The sequence below is a fragment of the Podarcis liolepis genome (genome assembly GCF_965112155.1).
Source record: "Podarcis liolepis genome assembly, chromosome: 1".
NCBI lineage: Eukaryota > Metazoa > Chordata > Lepidosauria > Squamata > Lacertidae > Podarcis > Podarcis liolepis.
This window is the reverse complement of record NC_139554.1, coordinates 24,655,753-24,680,063: the sequence shown is the minus strand read 5'-3', so window position 1 is coordinate 24,680,063 and position 24,311 is coordinate 24,655,753. Positions and strand designations below refer to the sequence as shown.

General features: G+C 44.5%; 1 protein-coding gene and 1 long non-coding RNA gene across 3 annotated transcripts in view; both read right to left on the bottom strand.

The window, feature by feature from the left end:
* Positions 1-6,482, bottom strand: part of KCNK10 (potassium two pore domain channel subfamily K member 10) — an 80,034-nt gene extending 73,552 nt beyond the window's left edge. The window contains exons 1-2 of one of the 2 annotated variants that reach the window (XM_083502388.1): positions 5,536-6,482; positions 4,443-4,558 (exon numbers count right to left, since the gene is read on the bottom strand). In XM_083502388.1, the coding sequence (XP_083358514.1) occupies positions 4,443-4,494 (52 nt within the window). In that variant the 5' untranslated portion in view covers positions 4,495-4,558; positions 5,536-6,482. Of the gene's footprint in view, positions 1-4,442; positions 5,440-5,535 lie in introns of those variants that run through there. The other variant, XM_083502387.1, reaches the window with a different exon arrangement.
* On the bottom strand, positions 1,841-2,760 carry LOC310707200. Its single transcript, XR_014526387.1, has 2 exons — positions 2,396-2,760; positions 1,841-1,999 (listed from the first exon to the last, which is right to left on the bottom strand). It is a non-coding gene; the product is annotated as an uncharacterized lncRNA (long non-coding RNA).
* Positions 6,483-24,311: the final 17,829 nt, after the last annotated feature.

The following is a 24,311-nucleotide window of genomic DNA, read 5'->3' as shown; positions in this document are numbered from 1 at the left end:
TTCTAAGTTTCGCAAGTTCCAAACCTACGTAGTACACTGTTCACACTTGTGCAAAGAAAGCGGGAAACAAAGCTGCGTTTGGAACAGTCCTAGGTCCTTCCATGAGAATGGTTGAGTTTGCCTTTGAGATTCAAGCCATCAACATCTACTTTGCAGAGTGATAATTTGAACAAATGGGAGCTACTGTCTCAATGACAGCTACCAAGTGTAAGAGTTTGAAATATTGGCTATATTTATGGATTAAAAACTTCAAGCAAACATCATTCATCACATTAAAAGCTAGGGTGATCGGAACTCACCCTAGGACTCAGGCGCACATTTAGTCACTTGCCAATCACAAGGCACACATCTTAGAGACATTTTACAACACATACACTCAGAAAAGTAATGTAGGTAGAAATCCAGAGAACTGGCAGACTTTTGAAGTTGTTTTTAGCACTGTAGTTACCTTGCAATGCATGCAATCCATGTCAGACGTGAAATCACCTAACAGTTGGCAATTATGTTTATCATTGCCCACCCCCCATTCTTCAGATAATGATTATTACCCCACAATTTATAGCCATGAACACTAAAATGCACATAAACCAACAAATAAGCAATTTGCCAGACCTCTTAGATTGGATTAAGGGTCAGGGTTACAGTATTCAATTCTTCCAAATACTCATCCAATCTCTCACATATAAGTGATCCATGAAGTTTGAAATTCTAAGTGTGTATCTTAGTAATTGTGCAAGGTTACGGTACCAAGTGAAACCATCCTCTACATTTTGTCATATAATGTATTTATTTACCATATTTCTATACCGCTTTTCAGCGTTCTATGAACCGTCCTGAGATTTCATGGTATTGGGCAGTATATAAATTCAATAAATAATAATATTAATGTTTCTCAAAGCAGTTCACATTTTTAAAAAAACAACAGACTGATAGGTGCATGATATTGCCAACCACAGATCCAGAATACCAGTTCCTTTCAATGGTATTAAGGAAACTATATTATATGACCCCTACCTCAATATAAGGCATTAAAATACATTGTGAATAAGTCATTCAGCAATTCAGGAGTCCCCCCCCCACACACACACACCTTAAAAAAAAGGATAAACCAATGGAGTTGTGTGTTGAAAGTTTCCTGTTGGTTTCATTTCTTTATTTTATTAATTCTTTGAGTGAAATCCAGTATTTTCCTTCTGTTCACAGAAGGGACTCATATCTAGCAGCCTTCCACTTCTGGAGGAAGGAGAGCAGGGGTGGCTCAAGACATTTTGGCACCTGAGGCTGACCCCAAAATGGTGCTCCTGTCCGCACCAAAGAAGGGATCCGGGAAGTTCTTTCATCAGAAATGAGGAGAGATCAACATTGAGATCTGCTGCCCCGGTGGAATCTGCCACCTGAGGTCACCTCACCTTGCCTCAAGAGAGGCCAGCCCTGAAGTGGACAGCAGCAATTTTCTCCAATTCACCTTTGCCTGTCACACTCTGTTCCAGAGGGTCACTCACTGCCTCACTCCAGCAGGTTTTTTAGTGGGCAAAGATGGCTACAAATGGAAGAAGGAACTGCCAAAAACTGCCTCCTCACCCACACCCTTCCTCCTTTGAGAGCATCTCATGAGCAGAGTTCTTCTCATGGGAACTCTGGATCCAACACTTTGTACATTGAATTATATTCGATGCACCCGAGGCAAATGTGTAATAGAGAGATAGGTCATCTGCATTGTTTTAATGCAAGCTAGGAGCATTTGCAAAGAATGTGTTTGCTATGAGAGGAAAACTGCACATTGAAATCAAGCCACCAGAACCTTCTGACAGCAAATCGTCCAATAATGACATCTAAGGACCATGTGCTCAAGAGATCTCATATTCCCAGATCCTGCTATGCTCACAATCTGGGGAGAAGGGGTGCTCCCTGATGATTTGTCAGAAAAGAAGAATAGGTTACCAGTGGCAGCTTGGAACTTTCAGTCTGAATTGGCCCATGTTTCCAACTAGAGGAATCCCTAGTAGAGAAAACAGAGGGTATAATTCAAGATAATGTAGTTATTATTTTTATTTATTAATTACAATTATATTCTGCCTTTCCTTCATTGAGCTTAAAGAAATCTAAATGGTGCCTCCCATTTTATCCTCACAACAACACTGTAAGGAAGGTGACTGGCCCTCAATCACCCATTCATATTCAAGTGGGAATTTGAATCTGTGTCTCCCCAGTCTTAATTCAGCATTCTAAGCTCTATATCATGCTGACTCTCAAGAGTACTGAGATATATGAATACAATACCATATTATTACTATATGACCATATGTTGTTGTTGTTGTTGTTGTTACTATTATTATTCATTTGCTACTAATATTTGCTAATAATGAAAATAACAACCTTAATATTTATAGCCTACCTTTTCTCCCATTGTGGAATCTGAGGTGGCAAACATGTCTCCCAGGCAGTCTCCCATCCAGCTACTGACCATACTCAGACCTGCTTAGCATCAGCAAAATGGCGCCATCATCTCCTTTCACATCATGCATGGTTCCAGGTCACAGAACCACTGCTCTAATGCCCTACAAATTCACTTCAGGCACACTGTGGTCACCATGGGTGAGACTGAGGGTGACAAGCAGGTGGTAAGGACCCAAGGCACAGGACTGGCTCAGGTGGCAGCAGACCTTTCAATCTCACAACAGCATTCTTGAGCAAACATATGGAAAAGTGGATCCCATGATGTTAAAAGTACAGCCAAAGTTGTTCTAGCCCTAGTGTCTGCAACATAGCTGAAGTTTAATCTATCCTTCTACTTGGCGTTACTTTATGACTAATACATGATGTCAGCACAGTAGCACATCACCCAGGAAAAACAAATCCCAGCATTTGAACTAACTGGCTGGCTGTCACTTGAAGATTTGAACATCTCAGGCCAATTGGTGAACTGGAGCCAGCCACCTGTTGGGAACGAAGAATCACGTCCTTCACAGCTGATTAAATATCTGGCTCTGGCCACATGTATAAGCATCACTGCCCATCCTCACCACAGTAATCATGCAATGCCCAATTTATTTATTTTTAGACTGGAGAAACATCAAACTTTTTTTAAAAAAAAAATAATGAATCGCATGACAGCCATTCTCCCAGCTGTCACACAATAAAGATTTCAGAATCGTCATCATAATCATGATGGCAATAAATCATTCTCTGAAAGGTAGAGGCAAGCACACTTCTTCTGCACGTATCCTTGGTGAAATCCAAGTGTCTGGGATATTTCCATAATTCAGTTGTCATGCTATTAAAGACATAGCCATGCATGAAGTCAGCACTGAATTGGATATTTCTCCCCAGTACATGCACATTTTAGAGCACAAAGAATGAGGTGAGCAGGGAAAGGAAGGAGCTGAACCAAGTCCTTTGGAAAACATATAAATCTGACATGCATCACCAACACTGAACTGTGAGAATATTTCTATTCAAGTTTATGAACATGCATTTTCAACTGGTTCCAAAACCTAAACGGATCCTTACACCCAGATAAATATGTACCACACTCCCAAGAAGAAGAATAAACCAAAAGGATGCTACTGGGCATTTATTTCACAATCAATACATGCTACAGATAACTGGAAACAAGCATTTGTGTGTACCCCTGTGCTCTAAACAACTCCGACTGTTGTACAGAAAGCCACAGCAGTGACACGTACACGAGCCTTGTGTGCTATACCATCACCCACCCAAACAGTCTTCTCACAACACAGCCTCCGCTTAAACACAGAGTTAATCCACCCACCCACCAAGGCAGGAGTGCTAACTCAGTTGTTAACAGGGTGACGACCCAACAGCTGAAGGTCTTGTCAAGCTTTGTTATTTACCATGCCTTTATGACTGCAATCCCAATAGGGGTCTTACCGCATTCACTTTTTATCCCACCCACCAAGCTGCTAAGAGACATTTGACATTGAGGGCACCAAAGTGGACAGCGGATGCTCACTCTCAGCCTCCACCGCCCCTTTTACGGGAGACAATGATCCCCAGAAGCAACAAAGGAATGTTGCAAACAAAATATAAGGATCTCCAGGACCTTATCAAACCAAGACAAGTTTTCATCCAGAAGACTAAAATAGTGTACGGGGGGAGGGAGTGATAATTGGAGAGTGGGGGAGCGAGAAGCAATATCACGTTTGCTTTTCTGGTTCTTGGGTTTTGTTTTGTTTTTCAGTTGGACAAGTTTCTCTCCCTCCCACTCTGCACTCCAGAAAGATCATAGCAATGTTGACCATCTTCCAAGACGGGAGTCAGCAGGGAGAGGAGGGTCAATAACAAAGCCTCTGGTCCAAATCACAGCCAAAGCCGTCTCCTTTCTCCCATTCATTAGGTAGGAAGAATAACAATCCCAGTTAGATGGGCAACAAAGATAATTTAAAACACAAACAAAAAACGAGTGAGAAAGCAACACCAACCTTGAGGATTCCAGTTCACCTGTTTCCTTGGAGTCTCAATTGGAAATTTCATCGCTTCCTTTGCACCAGGATGGGGAAAAGGCTAAATGAAATCCTAACCTTTAGCTGGCTCGGTGCTGCAACCAAACAAACAAATTAATTTCAGATCAGGGGGAGTCTGCGCCGCTGGGAGTGTGTGTGTAAGGAGGGAGAGAGAACTAGTGGTTGCCAGGCAAAGATAAGCTACACGTGAAAACAAGGCAGAGTGGGCTTTGCACTGGAGAGCAAGTGGCAAAGGAAGCAGCCGTGGAATGAGCTTTGGTACAATTTGAGAGGGAGTCGAAATCGCCTGCTGGAGAAAGGAGGAAGTCAGATCCAAGGCGCTGCCTGGTTTTATACGCGCTCCAGCAGCAGTTGGCTGGTCTTCTCACCCGTCCCTTTTTTTTGCAGATGCTCCTTTGGGCGCTGCTGAGCGTGCCCACTGCAGCATTACACGCTGGGCTGGCGCACACGTGAATGCATCGTCCAGCCAGATGCAGATCTCAGGCTGCCAGGGAAGCTCGCCAGCCAGTCACTCAGTCAAGCCTCGCCTGAGAGCCAGACAACCACTGCCGCTGCTTCCGCCCTGCAAATGCATTTGGAGAAGGCGTTCAAGCAACCCATCACCGTCCCTGCATCGCCACCAAACTCAGCAGCCACCGAGAGGCGAGCCCAGCTCGAGATGTGCGCGTGGCAGCGGGCGGGGGGGGGGGGGAGAAGACACCAGGAGAGAGCAGACGATGGAGAGAGGAGGGGGGGAAAGTCACCCACTGCTGGCTGGTGGGAGCTGCAGCCGCATGGCTGGTGGGAGGGTGGGGGAGATCATCCCATCTGAATGCAGCAACAGCAAGCGGCGGCGGCGGCAGGAGGCGCAAGCTAGACGGAGAAGGAAGCGCAGACTCTCCTCGAACAGCTGATCTCAAACTTCAGTGGGGGCACCTTGCCTTGGAAGAGGGGTGTGTGTGCTCCGAGGGAGGGGTGGGGGAGAGGGGGGGTCGGCTATACGTGGTAGGGAAAGGGGGCGGGGGTTGAGCTCCGGGTGGGGTGGGGGCGCGGGTGGGGGCTGGCTACTTACTGGCTCCCTTCCTCGCCTGGAGGAGGAGATTGCAATGCAGTGTTGTTAGGTGGAGTTTTGCAGCGGATGCGCGCTTGGCTGGGTAGTAGGAGCGGCGGAGGCGGCAGAAGCACATGGCTGGGGTGGGGAGGGGGGGACGCGCCAACAAGAGCTGCAGAGGGAGCCCCTGCAAAAGGAAAAGAGGAAACATGGGAGAGGGAGAGGGAGAGCGAACTGGCGGGAGAAGTTTTGCCAGGCACCACGAGGGAGCCAGCGAGGCGGGTGCTTTTGGATCGCGCCAAGGACTTCCCCCGTTGGCGCAAAAAGGCGAGTCCAACGCTGAGCGCTGGCGAAGCAGCTGTGCGCGCGAAACGTCGCCGGGTTCAGTCTCCAAGCAGGCCTTGGAAGGACTCCCACCTTGAAACTCTGTAGAGCCGTGGTCACATACCCTCCAACATTTCTCTGATGCAAATAGAGACGTCCTAAGGAAAAGCGGGAGATTTCAGGATCAAATCAGAAACCAGGACGGCTTCTGTAAATCCCTTGTTGTCCCTGGAAAATAAGGAAACTTGGAGGGTCTGTGAAGCTTAGGGTCCTGGATTGCAGTCGAGGGACCCAGGAGTTTCAGCTCCGTGGATGCCCATATTATAAATATGCATTTTGTTTTTAATTGTCTTTTTATTGCTTTTTTATTTCTCTGATGGCATTTTATTGCGTTACGACTTGAATCCCATAGAGTTCCATTAAAAAGCCTACAACATCTAGCACAGTGCATTACCATTGCTACGGCAAGCAGAAATATCATTAAGCGGTCGGCCAAGACCCACAGCAATTTTCTAGTGGTCCGTGGAGGGAAACGTTGGGGAGCCATTGGGGTAGAGACAATACTGAGTTAGATGGAGCAGTTTGAGCATCATCAATGTCATGGTCTGGCTGGGTGCAGAGGAGTGGTGGGAGGTGCCAATTGGGGAACCCCCAGGGGAAGAAGGCTCAGAGCTAGGGGGTTGGTGGTGGGGCTACAGTGAGAGTTCAGAGGAAGCAAAGTTGGGGGAGGAAGTGTGGGAAGCTGAAGAGGCAACAGGGTTTAGTGAGCAGGAAGAGGCTGTGGCAGAGGGCAGTCCAGACTCGGAGGCAGGAGAGGAGGAGGGCCAGGAGACAGAGAGGGGGCCAGGAGGGGAGCCAGGAGACAGAGTCCACCAACTACCCTTTTTCCTGGTGTCCCAGACACACAGAGAAATGAAGAGAATGGAGCAACAGAGACAAGAGGATGGAGCTTTAGGCTGCTGCAGGTGGGAAGCTGAGGACCTTTAGTCCTTGCCACTGCTGCATTGGGGTAGGACCTACTGGGAAGAGTTGTTGTGATCGCTAGGCCTGTGCTGTTCGGATCCTTTTAATAAAGAGTTAACTGCACTGACCCCGGGTGTTTTATTTCTGACCTGTCCCTGACTCTGGCTCCCGACAATCAGGCAGCTTCCTTCTTAGGTGCAACTTCAGAGTTTGTCACTGACAGGGGGTGCATTAGGGTCCATTAGGGTGAAAGGAGGAGCAGAGGTGGAGCGTGGTGGGTGCGACCCGCCCCGGGTGTCATCTCTGAGGGAGGGGTGACAAAATCTCCCCCCCCCCGGGCAGATCGACGCTGTGGCGCCGTGCACTCCCCCCCCCAGCAGATTGATGTTGCACACACCCTGGGTGGATCTACACTGCACCGATCAAGCAGCCCCTGGGTGGATTGAGGCCGTGCCAATTGCGCACCTCCCGGGCAGATTGACACTGCGCCAATCGCGCACCCCCTCGGTGGATCGAGGCTGCACCGATCATGCGCACCGCGGGCGGATCAATGCTACGCCGATCTCAAACACCCTGGGTGCATTGCATGTGGCCTTTCCAGGTGCCTGAGCGGCTAGTTCCGCCGCTGAGGAGGAGCACTGCCCCTCAACCAGCCCCTGCTCACCTGCCTTCTTTCTTACAATAAGTCAGTGGTGGCTCTGTCTGTCATTGGCTCAGGCTCCACCTATCAGGACCAAATTTGGTCATCTTTTGTAATATGGCACCCTGTGCGAGGCCAAAATCTGGCGTTCTCAAATGGATCTTCTCAGTTATACACCTTATCAATTTTGCGCCCCCCCGGCTCAGTGCTCTCTGTGGGGGAATTGCCCACACTGCCTTAAATCCAGCTCTGCACTGCTGGTAGTTCCACCCTTCCTTCCATCCTGTCAGTGCCAATGGGCAGCCACTGCCTCTGTATTTAATGGGAAATGTGCATAGAATTGCAACATCCGTGGTTGCAGACCACCTGTTTGATTATTTCCCCTCCACATGGCATAAGAAGAACGTTCCTTTCTGAAGCAAAAGCCATGCACAGTTATATTAAGGCCATTCGAACAAGTTTTCTGCATTCAAAACCACGAAATGGCCGGTGCAAGACTCATCACAGATAAACAGCAAATTAACCAACACACTTGGCCATGGTTTGCTAGCACAAGTCCAATGTGAGGTAAATACTATCCAAGCAAGGCATGCATTGTGACTAGATCCGGAAATGGGGAATTTACGGCCTTCCAGATTTTGTTGGATTACAACTCCCTTGACCCTTGACCTTTGGCATCAGCTGACTGGGGCTGATGGGAGTTGGGGTTCAACGCCATCTGAAGGGCCAAAGTTTTCCCATTCCTGGACTAGAGGATGGTAGCTTTTACTATGTTTTGAAGTGACTGTGTTCATGGAGCAAGACAAAGAACGACACTTTGGTATTCCTTTCTGCAACTGAAAAGAAGTATGGAAATTTTGTAACATATGAATGACTAAAAAAAAAAAGCTCCCTTGAATGTAGGCAGGTACCAATTCACCCTTTTCCTGATAAATATCCTTTTATTATAATTATCTTTAAGGGGGAAATTTCTTCATTATGTTTTTCTTTATGCTGAAAGGAAATTTCTCTCAGCTTTGGATAACTGGATTCTTTGCTGTTCATACATACGCACACAGCTTGCATTGCTACAGCTGTTGTTTGCTGGTTCTGCCCTGTTCCTCCCACTCTGGGGTTGACTTCTGGTCAAAGACAGGTTGGCACCAGAGGACCCCCCAGGGAGGATCAGCTGGTTCTGGAGACGGCGGAATCACAGCAGCCTTGCACACTTGACTACACTCACCCAGACAGAAAAACGAGACAATCATCAACTCTGTTGAGACTTGGAATTAGCAGTGTGGCTGCTTAGCCCAGTCAGTGATTTGGGTGTTGCTTTTAGACTTTGTATATGAGGTTTATTTTTTCCTTCCACATAGTGAATATGCACATTGTCATTGTTTAGATGCTTTTTGTTCTAAACAAGTGTACAAATGCCCACCAATATTTTATATAAATGAGCAGATACAGCTCAACCCCGCCACACTAAAAAAACAAGCAGAAAATTAAGGTCCAAAGCGTGGGTGAATAAAAATGGGTTTTTTTGCCAGGTGCCTAAAAACAGATAGTGATGGCGCCAGATGTGCCTCCCTGCGGGGACCATTCCATAAATGGGGAGCCACCACTGAGAAGGTCAGGTGTCATGTCACCACCCTCTGTACCTCCCTCTATGGAAACACACAGAGCAGAGTCTCAGGTGCAGGGATGCCAGCTCCTGGGGGTTGAGCCCTTTTGGTGGCCCCTATATTTTGCGGGTAGGGGCTGCTCCCCCAGTGTCCCAAAACCACAGAGCCAAAGCGCAGAGCTGAGTGTGGCATCCCTCCATTGGCTGTCTCCTCCTCCTCTTTCTGCCATGGAGGGGAAGGAGTGTTGGAGCAGCCTTTCACTGGTGGCAGCACAAGAGGAGGCAGAGGAGGAGCCACTAGCCTTTGAGCTGTATGGCCCCCATGTTTGGTTCCACCCCGGCTCCTCCTTATGCCTCGCATGTGAAGTCGGGACGTCAGCCCTCGCAAGCGGGCGCCTCTTCTCGGATGATGAACACTGGGTCAAGGTTGGTTCATGGGGGGGCAGGGGTTTGAACCACCCACAGGCCCAAGTCACTTGAGCAATCAAAGTATCTGGAATGCTGTTTTGCCACATACCTGCCTTAAGGGCCAGATCACCACACCCAGTCCATTCAATTTATGCAGTATTTGATGAAAGAGATGATTACACACACTGAAATAAGTCCAGAAGGTGATCATTAAAATGGACTCCTTCTCAAAACACACTGCATAAGGAGCTATGCAGGGCAGCAGCGCTTTTGAAGCTCAGGTTGTACCATGTCAGTGGCAAATTGATTGAATTGTTCATCATGAGCCCAGATCGCTTTCAAGCATGCCACTGCTCAGTCCATATAAACCATGATTTATGTTTGCCATGAATTGTCCCTCACATCATTGTTTGTGTTTTAATAGTTGAGCAACAGCATTTCATACTGGTCTCTTTTTGTGCTGTTCTGACAATGTTTTATGCTGTGTTTTTTATGACATTTCTGTCAAGATTGTTTTATTGACTTGTTTTGTATTTGATTTGATGCTATAAGCCACTCAGAAGACTCTGGCCTATGAGCAGTCCAGAAAATGTATAATATTGGGGGAATCACTGAGTTGTGCACTGCACAGAGTTCTACATCTGCAATGGGACATCAGAGTGCAGGAGGGAGAGAGTCCCACTGTACAATCAAACGTCTCTTGCATGAGCAGAACATCGTTGGAAACATTCCATTACGTTTCCTCCAAAGTGTTCCTTAAAAAAACTGCCAGTACATCTTGTCCAGGAGCCTTTGGAATCATCCCAAAGTTTGTACATTGCTATTGGAACAGGAAAAGGGGGAAATAATGGTGGCACCATTTAATTTGGCATCATTTTGGTATGTGCAAGGAAGAGAGTTTCCATGAATGACAGTTAAGTTGTGGCAAGAAGCACATAACAAGTTTGCATGAAGTTTTGTCAGTTTGCATTCCATCTTTCTCCCTAATTTTGACACCCCCGTGGAGCTCAGTTGCTGTCGATATAGTAGGGAAAGGAGTTGCCAGGCGGCACACAGACATGGCAGGAATGATAATGAGCTTGTTCTGTCAGACTTGGATTTAACGTGATTGTTGCTGCTATGGGACCAGGACAAAGACTTGATTTCCTCTGAATGGAAGAAAATCCCATTGAAGTCTGAAGAGGCTTTGGGATTCCAAGTGACACAAGTTCAGCAACCCTGAATGGAAAACAGAATGAGATTAGGCTGTGCTTTACAGTCATGTTAACAATAACACTGATTGTAATCGGGGGAGCTTAGATTGTTCGAGGTTATCTTTTCCTAAACCCACATTGAGGGAGGTACGTTCCAAACCCGGACCTTCTCCAGATATCAGTGAGGCCTAGAAAGAGTTCTTGTAAAATCACCTTTGACACACACACGCCCAATGCTTGTAAAAAGTGCCTTACTGGTCTTTCTGGAAAAGAAAACCCTCTCCTTCCTGACAACATGGCTGCTTAAGAAGTAGAGCAGTCTTGGCCTGTATATTCTATTATTATTATTATTATTATTATTATTATTATTATTATTATTATTATTACTACTACTACTACTACTACTACTACTACCCAGCCATCACCAGCAGGTCCCAGTTACAGTAATTTTAAATTCAGAAGTAAAAACAGTTAAAACAAATTACAATCACGGGAATATATCCTGATGTTTTGGTGTTTCCCACCAAACCAGTTGTGATCCAAACTGAGAAAAAACAATGGCCTCGCTGCATTTTAAGCCAACCATGTGTATACACAGCCTTGGTTTCACTGAAAACAAGTCCCAGTAGCTTCAAGCACATTGCTTTAGTTGCAGCACTAACAGCAAAGTACATCAGACCTATAGACCTTGGGGGACCCAAAGAGAATCATAGAAAGCTGCCTTATATACCAAGCCAAACCAGTGGTCAATCTCGCACAGTACTGTCTACACCTCGGAATTGTGGAACCTTTTTCCAGCCTGAGGATTGCATTATTTCTTGGCCTTCCATCTCGGGAGGGTTGCACGTCAGTGGTGGGCGGGACCAAAAGAAGAGTAGGCGGGGCCGCCATTTTCTCCCTCCCCCACTGGCCAGCCTCACTCTTAACACAGATCTCTCCCACTTTTGTCAATTAGGCTTGAAAACAGCCTTCAACGGAAGGATTTAATTGCAGCACATGGATGTTTTCCACTTTGGGGTCATAGTGCATGGAGAAGGGGAGATTAATGCTTCCTCCCCCAGCTGTGATTCCCTCTGAAAATGCCACCCCCTTGCGCTACAGTTAGAATGCACTGTTGCACTGCAGCAACAGAAGGCTGTTTTCAAACCAAATTGTGTGGCATGGGGGAGGGTCACAGCACAAAAGGGCAGTGGGATGAACCTCTCTCCAGCTGTGACAGCCCATGCCACAGTTAACTCTTGAATAAAACCACCTATTGGTTGCAATAGGAGGTTTTTACAAGCTGGAAACCCAAAGCGAGGTGTAATGCAGGCCAGATGGAGAGGTCCTAGCCTAATGCACTGGCCTGGATTGTGTGTTCTCAGACTTCTATTTATTGGTGGAATGGGACAGGGGAGGTGCGACACCAGCCCCTGCAATTGGGTAGTATAAAACTTCTGGATTGACAAGCCCTGGAAGCCTGACTTTATGTTGCTGCCTGGTCAACAGAGCAATGCCTTTTTCCTTCAGACAGAGAGAGCATATGCTTTGCATGGAAAAGGTCCAATGTTCAGTCCCTGGCAATACCATCTAAAATTACTGAGTAGGAGGTGTGGGTGAAATACACTCTACCTAGTTCGCTAGACAGCCTCTTCCAGTCAGTGTTGTGGACCTCCCAGCTCTGTCAGGTTTGGCAGCCTCAGGCAGATCGGGAAGAGGAGAAAGAAAAAGGGGCAGATGTGGGACTAGAAGGCTGGCCCCTGGGGATGGAGGAGAGGGGTCCTCCCCTTGTGATTCTAGATGTCAGGGAGAAACTGTCAGCTTCCTCCTCTGCCCCTCTGGCAGAGCACTGAGCCTCATCAGGGAGGCAGGAGGACTTTGACCAGCTGAACAGGTGGAACAGATGGCAGAGGAGCTGGAGACAGAGGGGCAGGGCATAGTCTGGTTGCCAAGAACTAGATGGCGCCTTCATGGGTGGGATTAGATGCACCATCCAGATGGAGGACATGGACATGTGCACAGCAGACTCATAGGGTGAGAGAGTCCCATGAGTGTGCTCTCCTTGGCTCATCTTTAAAGGCTTGTCACCTGTTGGGACATCTTTGTAGTGCCCGTTCAGTTATGAACCTCTTGCCTTGCTTTGGAATCTGGACTTCTGGACTTCTTGCTTGCTGCTGAACCTGCACAGTGGTACCTCAGGTTACAGACGCTTCAGGTTACAGTCGCTTCGGTTTACATATGCTTCAGGTTACAGACTCCACTAACCCAGAAATAGTACCTCGGGTTAAGAACTTTGCTTCAGGATGAGAACAGAAATCGCACTGCGGCGGGGGAGCAGCAGCGGGAGGCTCCCATTAGCTAAAGTGGTACCTCAGGTTAAGAACAGTTTCAGGTTAAGAACGGACCTCTGGAACAAATTAAGTTCTAAACCTGAGGTACCACTGTACTGCTATCAGCCTGAATAAAGACCTTTTCCTTATTTTCCAGTAAAAGTCACTGCTGTCATGTTTTGAGACAGGAGTCTGGCAGTCAAGGTAGACTTTGATGGGTTAGATGGACAAATAATTTAACTTGGTGTGAAGCAGCTCTCTATATTCCTGCCAATTCCAGCTCCCGTTTCTCAGACTTTCAGATCCAGCCACTGACCTCAGCAGAAGAAAACATCATTCAGATGCAGATTTGGATAAGATTACAAGAAGTGCTACAAAGACACCTAATGAAATCACACATTGCCGGTAATTAACATTGATGTTTTTATTGCTGCACTGTAAATTTGTAATCCGTGGTGACGTGTTTCATGTAGTTAAAAGTTATACATGCTATCCCAAGCCCACATTCCCAGCATGTTTGCACTCCTGTCTCAGTGACGGCTATGCTGGCTTGGTCATGTACACAGAATGGAAGATGGCAGGATCCTCAAGGACGTTCTCTATGGGGAGCAGGCTTCCGGCACCAGGCCAATTGGCAGACCAACCCTGCATTACAAAGATTTCTGCAAATGTGACACAAAGGCTGGCAACATCAACACTGCTATGTAGGAATCCCTTGCAGAATGACCACAGTGTTTGGAGACAGATGGTCAAGTTGTGTATCCATAGCAGTGACCGCCTGCAGGAGCACAGAGAGAAGAAACACCATGGTGCATCTGTAGCAGCACAACTGGATGCCTGCATCTGCCCACAGCTGCAACAAAACATGTCTCTCCCACATTGGTCTCTACAGCCACAGCAGGTGCTGCAACAGCTTGACCTCAACTCCAAAGGCACACTCCTCCATTGTCTCCCAAGACAGATGAATGCCAGCAGTATTACTATAGTTCTTTAAAATCATGGATAATTCAATGGTTCTACTCTGAGTATGCCTAGCAATGGATATCACCCCAGTGACGCTTTGATTACATCCTTAAAAGAAAATGTAATCTTTTTCCTAGAATTGAGTGTGGCCATCCTTGGTCTCTTTTGGTTCTACTCCTTTCAGGTTTTCCAGTTCCACCTCTGTCTGCCAAAACTAGTCTCATGTCATAAATTATAAATCAATAACAATATAGAAACAACACATTATTCTAGTATAAAGCTGCAGTGATAGGTAGTATTTGGCATTGTAATCAATTAAATCTGATCCCTTTCTTTTTTTAAAGTTGCAAATATAAGAAAAACCACATTACATGTTTAAATTTAACCTGATGTGAATGAACAGATCTCAAACTCTAAACTGTAATGGTTGTCACTCTTCTGTTCCATTTGGAATGCTTTTGCATGCTTTCAAATTCTAATGGTTTCATCCATTTTTATAATTGTATATTCTACAGTTGTAACCTGCCCTGGGACCTTAGACTGATGGGAAGGGAAGAAGTCTTATAAATAAATAAAATAAATGTCATGGATATTATTATTCACATCATCACATTAGGTCATTGCTAATCTTTTGAGTTGTCCAGACCTTTGTTTTATACTGGAACTAAAAAAATACTTCAGTGCTGCTGTGGCTGCAGTGGTGTCTACGGTGTTTTCAAGGCTAGTTTTCTAAGTGCCAAGGGTTTCGTCTCCCATATTAATGGGACTACTCACAATTCATTATTTATGAACAGAGCATTATGTCAAGAGTGCCAAAAAAAAGTTGTCTTGACATCCTCCAAATGGCTTAAGCAGCTCATGACAAGCCAGTAGTATTCCCTTTGCATGTTGAAGCTACCCAGGGTCAGAAAAGTGCAATGCAGCTCATAAATGCTATCGGCAAATCTTGCTGAATTATTTCTACACCTTTAAACTGTAATTACCACCCGGTTTAATTGTGTGGTGGTGTTACTTCTGAAATATAAAAATATTCCACCAAGTAATAATTCATGTTCCGCTCTGTACTTGTTATTGCGGTGTTTGATGGAGGAGGCTCAAATTAGACTGAAAGCACCAATTGGTGTTGTATTGATTAACTGATGGTAGGTTTCAATGTGGGTTCTTCTTTATGGTTGTCCGACTGCTGACTTTACTGTGAAGACTTAAAGGGCAGAGCTACATTAAGGACTTAAACAGGTTGCTGTAGCATCCCCTCTCCACATGGTACCTTCAAAACTACTTGGGGGTGAGGAAGAACTATAATTCATTAAGGGTGTCAGACATGGTAGCTTTATAAGGGGTAAACTACACTGTACAGATCCTTCTGGCAACTCCTGCAACTAAGATGGCGCCAAATATATTGCTCTGCTTTGGACCACATCAGTGAGGCCAAGAGGGTATATTTTTGTCTGGGCAGCCCAGGACCTCCATACACACTACCCAGGCTCGCACCCTGGAGAGGTCACTAACGCAGCAAGAACAATGTGGGAGACAGCAGGTACGAGTTACCAGTCTCTGCAGCCACAGCAGGCTCTGTGATGGGTGTCAATCACAACAGTTCCCAAGATTCTTTGGAGGAAGTCATGTGCTTTATATGTGTGGCCTATGAGAACGTCATGCTGGACTAGATAAACCATTGTCTTGATCCAGCAGACTCTTCTCATGTTCTTATGCCTGCCTTGCACACCCATAAGTACCCTACGACCCCCAGGTGTCATGGAGGACGCTATGCTATTGTAGGTATTAAAATCCAGGTGCCAGTCCAGTTGACCTGTACACTGAATGTGTTCTCCTTTGCCTCGAGCAGCGGAGTGCTGCCCTCTGCTTCTAACTGAGCATCCCAAGACTGAGGTCTAATGGTCATCCCAACCATAGTGGCAAGAACGAAATCAAACTGGCAGTCTAAAAAACAAATTCTTTACAATATTCAACTTTGAAGGTCATCATATTGCATTATTACTAATAAATGCTATTTACAGTAGTATTATATGATTGTGTGTGTGTGTGTTAATGTGTATGCCCTATGCTGGTGTAACGTTTCAGTTATTTACCATGAAATTGCTGTAGTAATGATCTGAACACAAAACACAAAAACCTGATCTGTAGATGTTGTACAGATGTTAGCTGTCCCTGGAGAATCAAGAGATAACGTTTTTTGGAAGTGCAAAACTTGTTCCTTGGCCTGTGAATCCCTTTGTGTTCTTTCCTTAAAAAGTTCATCCAGACCGCCTACAAATTTCAGAGCAGCTTAGTAAATGGAGGAGGTAGCTTCTAACTCAGTGTTTCAGCTTCTCCTTCCAGTTCATTAATTCCATGAGCATTATGAAAGAAATCCAATATAGGTAAATCAAATTGACAAGCAATATAGTGAGATGTATTTCAGGACCTTGGACAGCTATTTGCATAATTCTCCTTTGTGGCGATCCCTGTATCCAAAATAATTGTTAATATGAATAAGCAATTTCATATTAATACCAGTAATAATATAATGGCATCAGTAATAATGTTCAGAATCTTGCCTATAATAACCACACTGGTGACAGCCTCTGAAATTACATAGAGATGTCAAATTTGCTAGTTAGTCAGGTGAATGGTCTCAAGAATGAATCTCATGTCTGAACAACCAGTGAAAATATGTAGATGCCAGAACTTGCTTCTTTTAGCAACTAGAATCAGATTTCAGAAATGTGGATGATTCAAAGATACACAAATTAGACTTGATTAATGTACAACATGGATTGACAGCTGAATGTCTGAATTCACTGCATTAAAAAGCTTGGCCTGATGTGACACAATGGGACAGAGAGAGATTCATATTTGTGCACATATGGCATTGTCAGTATTGGCATTGATTAACTTGCATTTGTGTGGAACAAGCCCTTAGAGTATGCAAGGTGTGTGTATCACACAATTACACAATTTTCATTATCTTTGGGAAAATGCAAAGCTTGAAAGGCTTGTGCATCTTGCCACTTGACTGAGAAGAACCTTTATGGATAAAATTAAAAGTCTATCTAGTCTAGGATCCTGCCTCCCATCGGTGACCAACCAGGTGCCTCTGGATAGTATACAAGTAGAACTTGAAGACTATATTCTTTCCTCATGGCTTCCTCCCAGCATCTGGTATTTAATTGGATACTAACGCTGAACCCACATATCCATCATGGCAAATAATCACTGGGTTTGTCTAATTTCCTTTAAGAAACATGTGATCTATTGGCCATCACCACAGAGTAATTATGCAATGTGAAAAGAAGTTCGCAGAAGGATAGCTGCACTCAGCATTGTTCTTTTGCCTATTGGGATTCACTGAGTGGCAAAATGTCCCCCCCTCCAAAAAAAATGACCTCTTTACCACAAGCAGAAGGTGCAGTTTTGCATTCCACCTCAAGCATCAATATGGGTTGAATGCTGGACTGCAAGGTTTTGCATGACCAGACTCCATGCAGAATGTCTATTAGTATAATAATAAAAGTATCATTTAAAATCCATCGGAAGGATTATCTCTTCCCATATGTACCTACAAGAGCCCAGAGACCATCAATGGAAGTCCTTCTCCTAATGCCTTTGCAAGTTGAGATGTAGTAGCTGGACACAGAGAAAGGACTTTCTGAGCAGTGGTTCCTCAATTATGGAATGCCCTCCTCAGAGCAGCTCAACAGGAACACACTTTAATGTCCTTTTGGCACCAGGCAAAGAGTTTATTTTACTTTCATGGGCCATTGCTTCTATTTTCTGCTATTATGCTGTGTTTCAACCCTGTGGAACATGCTATACCAGGGGTGAGGAACCTGTGGTCCTTCAGATGTTTCTGGGCTGCATCATCCCCAGTCGGAGATGATGGAAATCCAACAATATCTGGAGTTCCGTGGATTCCCTATCCCTTTGTTAGGCTTTGTATTAATTTCTACTAGTCATATGATCTTTAGACTTCTTGGATTTAAAATTATTCTTTTTAGTGTTAGTGTTGCTATATAGAATTTGATGGGTGTGGATTTTTGTGGTTTTAAGCTGTATTATTCTTTGTGAATCACCCTGAGAAGAATTATTGTTGGGCAACTGATACATTGGATGGATGGATGGATGGATGGATGGATGGATAATAGGATAGACATCAGGAGCCAACTTGCATTTTTACATTTCCAGGCACATAGCAAATGCATCCTGGCATTGGTGTCTTCACAACTTTCATATACAGAAAATTGGAAAGCTAGTTAGCTAGATTTGTGTGTTTCTCTTCTGCCATCAGGCAGGAGAGAGAAAACATAGCACTAAGTATATTAAGCTGCCCCCCAAATATAAAAACTGGCACCTATGACAAAAGCAGTACCAATGGTATTTGCCATCTTAATAAGTTTAACTTTCTGGGTGAGAACATAATGAGAAAGCAATTGCTTCTGTGGAATGAACAAGGGGATGCAGCACTTTGTCACTCATGGTGAGGCTGTCACTGCAAACTAAATCGGCTGTCAGGCTCTGGGGGGGGGGTGTTGCAGCCATGAACAACAGCTGGTGTTTCAAGGCATTCTATAGATTCCCAATGCATACCGCTGGGAAAGGTGTAGCATAACACAATTTACAGGTGAATTTTAATAGAGACACGATATTTCATATTATTTCATAACCTGATCTAACTCGCCATGATCCAACTGCCTAGAACAGATCTCTGTAGGGTGGATATTATAATTAAGTGATGGAGATGGGCATAAAGTAACATATTTTTTCTAGGAACTGAGATGGCAGAGGATAGCAAAAAAAGAGGTTTGTGAGTCAGGATGCAACCAGGAGCAGGGTGATAGGACTTAGCTGCTATGAACAAGGCATGTGCAGCATATTGGGGTTTTATCATGCATGCTTTCCATTGGAATTGCTCGCAAAACCCAGTTGGATCTTGAACTTGCAGAAGGTGCTACCTGCATGTGGTCCCCCCCCCCCATCATAATAGCTAGAAATTGGGGGTTAGAAATGGAAATTGCATTTGTTTAAAGATAAAAGACTCTCAATCAAATTTGGCACCAGATTCCTGAATCTACAGCATGTAAACAGAAGTACAGAAATTGGTTTGCTTTAATAATACTCCAGTTATAGACAGATTTCTAAAAATTATATAAGATGGCTAAACAAGACCATGATGTGGATAATTTTCTATCATTTTGCATTATGAGCAGCCTTGTGAAACCATTTAGGAATGATGACTAAAGTTGGATGCTTCCTTTCTGTAGTTGTTTAATTGATAAAGTCTTGAGAAGGAACTGACTTTCATGAAATACTGAACATTTTCTCTAGAAAAATTAGTCCTTACAAATTATATTCTGATGGAAGAACATTGCATTACTCAACTTCTTCAAAACTCTATGTTAACAATTAGAGCTCTAAAGCCATTTTCAGCCTTCCATATAACTGCTATGCACTCAGTAGAATTGAAATAATAACCTATGATTAAGCTTGACATTTGTGTCAATATAAACATCATTAAGAAGCATCGCATTGCAATTGTCGCTTCAGTTCCTGCTCCTAATATCATACAAGTGCGTAGATATATGATTTATTTGCTTGACTAGAAGCTGTAACAAAGTAGCAAAATGTAACATTTACTACTAAATGTTAGAGTTAACCACTGAACTACAAGTCTGTCCATTGCTCAAAATACAGCCTTCAACCTCGATGGCTTCTCTTGTCATAGTGGAACCATCCATCACATCACTTTTAAATTACAATTGGTGCTGTTTTCCTATAGCTTTCGTTGAATCATCCAGTTACCATCATTAGCAAAAAGGGAATCTGTTTCCTGTAAATCCATCTAATGTTTCATGACTATTGAGAAGATGGAAACGTTTACCAAGAGACTCTTCAGTTGCAGGGCAATGACATTTTTAAAAGAGCCAAACTCCCCGTTACTTCTTCTTCTTCCTCATCGCCACAAATACAGCTATGGGAATTACAGGGCATTTTCCTTGACACACAAGCACACCCATCTAAAACAGCAGAAGGTGTTTGCTGTCATCAAGGCAAGTGCTTTAGCCGGTAGATGTTTGCTCTGGTTGCTTTCACAAGTGTGCTGAAATTGTTTCATTGCATAGCAGGCACAACAGTGGAATACGTTACCACAGTTGGATTAAAGCAAAAGTGGGGAACCTCAAGCCATTCAGTTGTTCCTGGATTTCAACTCCCATTAGCCCTAGTCAGGATGACAGGATTTGTGGTCCAACAATTTCCTAGAGGGCCACAACTTCCCTGTCTCTGGTATAAAGTCTGACCAGCCTCATTTATTCCATGAACCGCCCTGAGATCTTTTGATGAAGGGCAGTAAAAATGAATAAATGCAACCAATCCCTAACAGAGTATATGTGTACATAGTAATAATAAGCAGCTCCGCTCTGGGAACCAGGAATAGAATGGCCACTTGGCATTGATTGGCCAAGACTATTGTACACCAAACCAGAGCTCAAGGCAGATATTCTAAGGCAGGAGTGGGGAACCTGTAACCCTCCCAATGTTGTTGTTGTTGTTGTTATTGTTGAGTCGTTTAGTCGTGTCCGACTCTTCGTGACCCCATGGACAAGAGCACTCCAGGCACTCCTGTCTTCCACTGCCTCCCGCAGTTTGGTCAAACTCATGCTGGTAGCTTCAAGAACACTGTCCAACCATCTCATCCTCTGTCGTCCCCTTCTCCTTGTGCCCTCCATCTTTCCCAACATCAGGGTCTTTTCCAGGGAGTCTTCTCTTCTCATGAGGTGGCCAACGTATTGGAGCCTCAGCTTCACAATCTGTCCTTCCAGTGAGCACTCAGGGCTGATTTCCTTAAGAATGGATAGGTTTGATCTTCTTGCAGTCCATGGGACTCTCAAGAGTCTCCTCCAGCACCATAATTCAAAAGCATCAATTCTTCGGCGATCAGCCTTCTTTATGGTCCAGCTCTCATTTCCATACATCACTACTGAGAAAACCATAGCTTTAACTATACAGACCTTTGTTGGCAAGGTGATGTCTCTGCTTTTTAAGATGCTGTCTAGGTTTGTCATTGCCCCCTTACGGGAGCTGATGGGAGGTGTAGTTCAGCAACTTCTCGAGGGCCACAAGTTTCCTACCTGTGTCATATGGGAATGTTGAAAACTGGCTCTTTCTACTTCTAGTAATCACCAAGGCTGAAATCTGACCTAGACACACTTCCCCAAGATTAAACCCCAATGTACTTAGTTGGGTTTACTTCTGAATATATAGGATTGTGCTTTCAAGTGTCCTGGTTTAAGCACATACACCAGCGCTGATCTAAGGGCCTTCCTTTTTCCTTGACATCTAGTTTTCTATACACAGGTATTTATATATATGTTATTTTTGTGTGTCAAGGAAAATTCAGCCAGGTGAATTCTCACCTGCAGTCTAAAGTGGCACTGGCTGGAAACAGGTTTACCATTTCAGCTGCTGTTTGGAAGAACAAGGGCTTAGTTTAGCCTCCAGGAAGCATGCATCTTACATTGTGGTCTATTTTTGTCTCTACCATCCTATTCATTAATCAGGGGTAAGTAGTGGGAGACAGCTGGCCTCCCGTTGTTGCCATTTGTTTCTTATTCATGAATAGGAGGAGGAGGAAATCCAGCTGTTGCAAACATTAGGCTCATAACAGAGTCACTGTCTATGGCATCTTTACAGCTGTGGGTGCTGCCATGGGAACTGACTCACAGTTTTTTTCTAGCTCATAATAGGCTTGCTATATATTGATATTCCAGAACGTCAGACTGCCTGGTAGTGCAGGTAGCCCTAAACTTGGTAAAGCACACATTATTTCATTGTCTGTAGACCCTTATTTCTTTTATGTTCACCAAACTTTTCAATCACCACTAAACCTGGAAGCTGAAAACACTTTTTCAGATACAACAAGGTCAGTTGTGCCATTTACTGCAGAGAATGCCACAGGATATGGAGTCTAACGGATTGAGAGTAGTTTAACCTTCCTTACAAAATCATAAAGCAAGTTTTTATCCCAAGCTATTATAGATAAATCTGAAACTACAGTGCCGCTGCTTGCTATAAAGAGAAAGCCCAGCTCAGCCAAGGGATGAAAACTCTTCACTTAGCAAACTATCAACTTTCACCTTGCATTCACAACTGCCCTACACTTGCAAAACCGGAGTTCAAAGACATGTTCCAACCTGGCAAAAATACTTGGGTGAAAAGCAGAGCCAGTGATGGGTCTGGCCTTGGAAGAGGGGGTGGGATGCCTGGGACTGAAGACTGGGAAAACAACACCCAGCAGACTGAGAAAAAGCTGGATATTAAGACAGCGAGATGTTATCCCGGAATGCATGCTTTGAATATTTTAATAATTGTCACATACATAATCAGCTGACAGAGAATCAGAAGACCCTCTTTTTCTTTGACTTTATGTCTCTTCTTAGCTTGTTTTTCTATTATCTTTCTCTCTCTGTTAAGTCTATCTATATCTGTGCTTTGATTTTTGAAGTTTCCTATCTTGGATTGATGGGGATACACACAGGAAGGTGATAGATAGAAAAAAGAAAGAAAGGCCCTGCGTGAGGGACAGGGTAGAGAGGATCTCCCAGGGCAGAAGGCTGGGGTAAGAGGGGGAAGCTCCCAGATGAGACCTGGGAAGGTTCACTCTTCTGCATGTGGAATAACAAGATATAATTTTGATAGCGGGCCTGGTATTTATTTTTCTTCTTCTCTTCTTTATTTTTTCCTCTTCTTTCCTATTTACAGTGATACCTCGGGTTAAGTACTTAATTCGTTCTGGAGGTCCGTACTTAACCTGAAACTGTTCTTAACCTGAAGCACCACTTTAGCTAATGGGGCCTCCTGCTGCTGCCGTGCCACCGGAGCACGATTTCTGTTCTCATCCTGAAACAAAGTTCTTAACCTGAAGCACTATTTCTGGGTTAGCGGAGTCTGTAACTTGAAGCGTATGTAACCTGAAGCGTATGTAACCTGAGGTACCACTGTATCTTTTTTAGATTAGTTTGGCTTTTAGTGTATTTTATGTTGAAAACTCTTAATAAAATTGACTTTTAAAAAAACAAACATGGAAGAGAGGGTGGTCTGGGCATAATTCCAAGAGCCAGACAGAGCAGCCCCCAAAGCTGCATTTGTCCCCAGGCCTGAGGTCCCTCCACCCTATGGAAATCTATCCTTCTTTACACATGTACCTCTGATTGGGGACAATCAGGTTGTGTATCCACAGCAGTGGCCAGAGGAGTGACCATTGAGAAGAGTGCAGAAAGAAGAAACGTCATGGTACACTTGCATCAGCACAAATGTATGCCATCATCTGCCCAAGCTGCAGCAAAACATGTCTCTCGCATATCGGTCTCTACAGCCACAAACAGGTGCTGCAACTCCCCAGTGTTTTGACATCACTCCTGAAGGCACACTCCTCCAGTTGTCTCCTGAGACAGATGACTGCCAACCAAAATCTCTGGAAATTATAACCCGTCCTCCTTTTAATGCCCTTGATTCAATACTGAAAAAATATCCCAGGGTCCACCCAGAACTCATGCCTAGTTCCAGCTCTTCACTTGGCAGAGATTCGGCAAAAGGTTCAGAGACCTGAAAGCCCATTACCAGCTCCTCCAAAGTTGGAGTTTCCTGGTATAAGATCCTTTTCGCAGAGTAATCCCCTCCCCTATTTTTTTTATAGCTCTTAACCTGCCCTAGCTCTAAGCCACCCCTAGGGTCTGTCCATGTAATGCTTTTGCTACTTAGATGACTTCACAGCTGCACCATGAGAGCTTCTGCTGTCAGCTGCCCACATGCTGCGCTGAACCACTGGGAACTCTTGGTCCCATCTGAATCTTCAACCAAGAGTCTCCTGGCAATTGGACCATCTGCGTTCCAGGTTCAAGCAGACAGGGCACGCATACAGAAGCATTCTCAGCACCTGCTTCACAAACTATGGAATTCACCCTGGAGATTTTCCAAAGCCAACGTTTCAGAATGTCTCAAAGCATGTAACAAGTTTCAAGAATTTTGGGCTTCACAATCCCCACCCCCCGAATTTGGAAATAAATTCCATTAGAGTCAGTGGGGATTATTTCCCGTTCTGCATATACATGGCTAAAAAAAGAGAGGCTATAAATCTGTTTTACGTTGTCACAAAACTTCTTTTTTAAAACTAATTTGAGCCATTACTTTTGTTATTTTAGCCTGCCATTTAACGCATATAGCCATACTTTGGGAATATGCATCTTCTGGATCGTTAATTATCGCAAAGGGGCATTTGCATATGTCACATTAGGCTGGTGTCACCTGGCAGAGGAAGCAAAGATTCAGAATTTATGGCCTGGATGACTAAAGTCAGATTCTCAACTTCTTGACTCTTCCAGTTAATGCTGCTAATTAGTGTC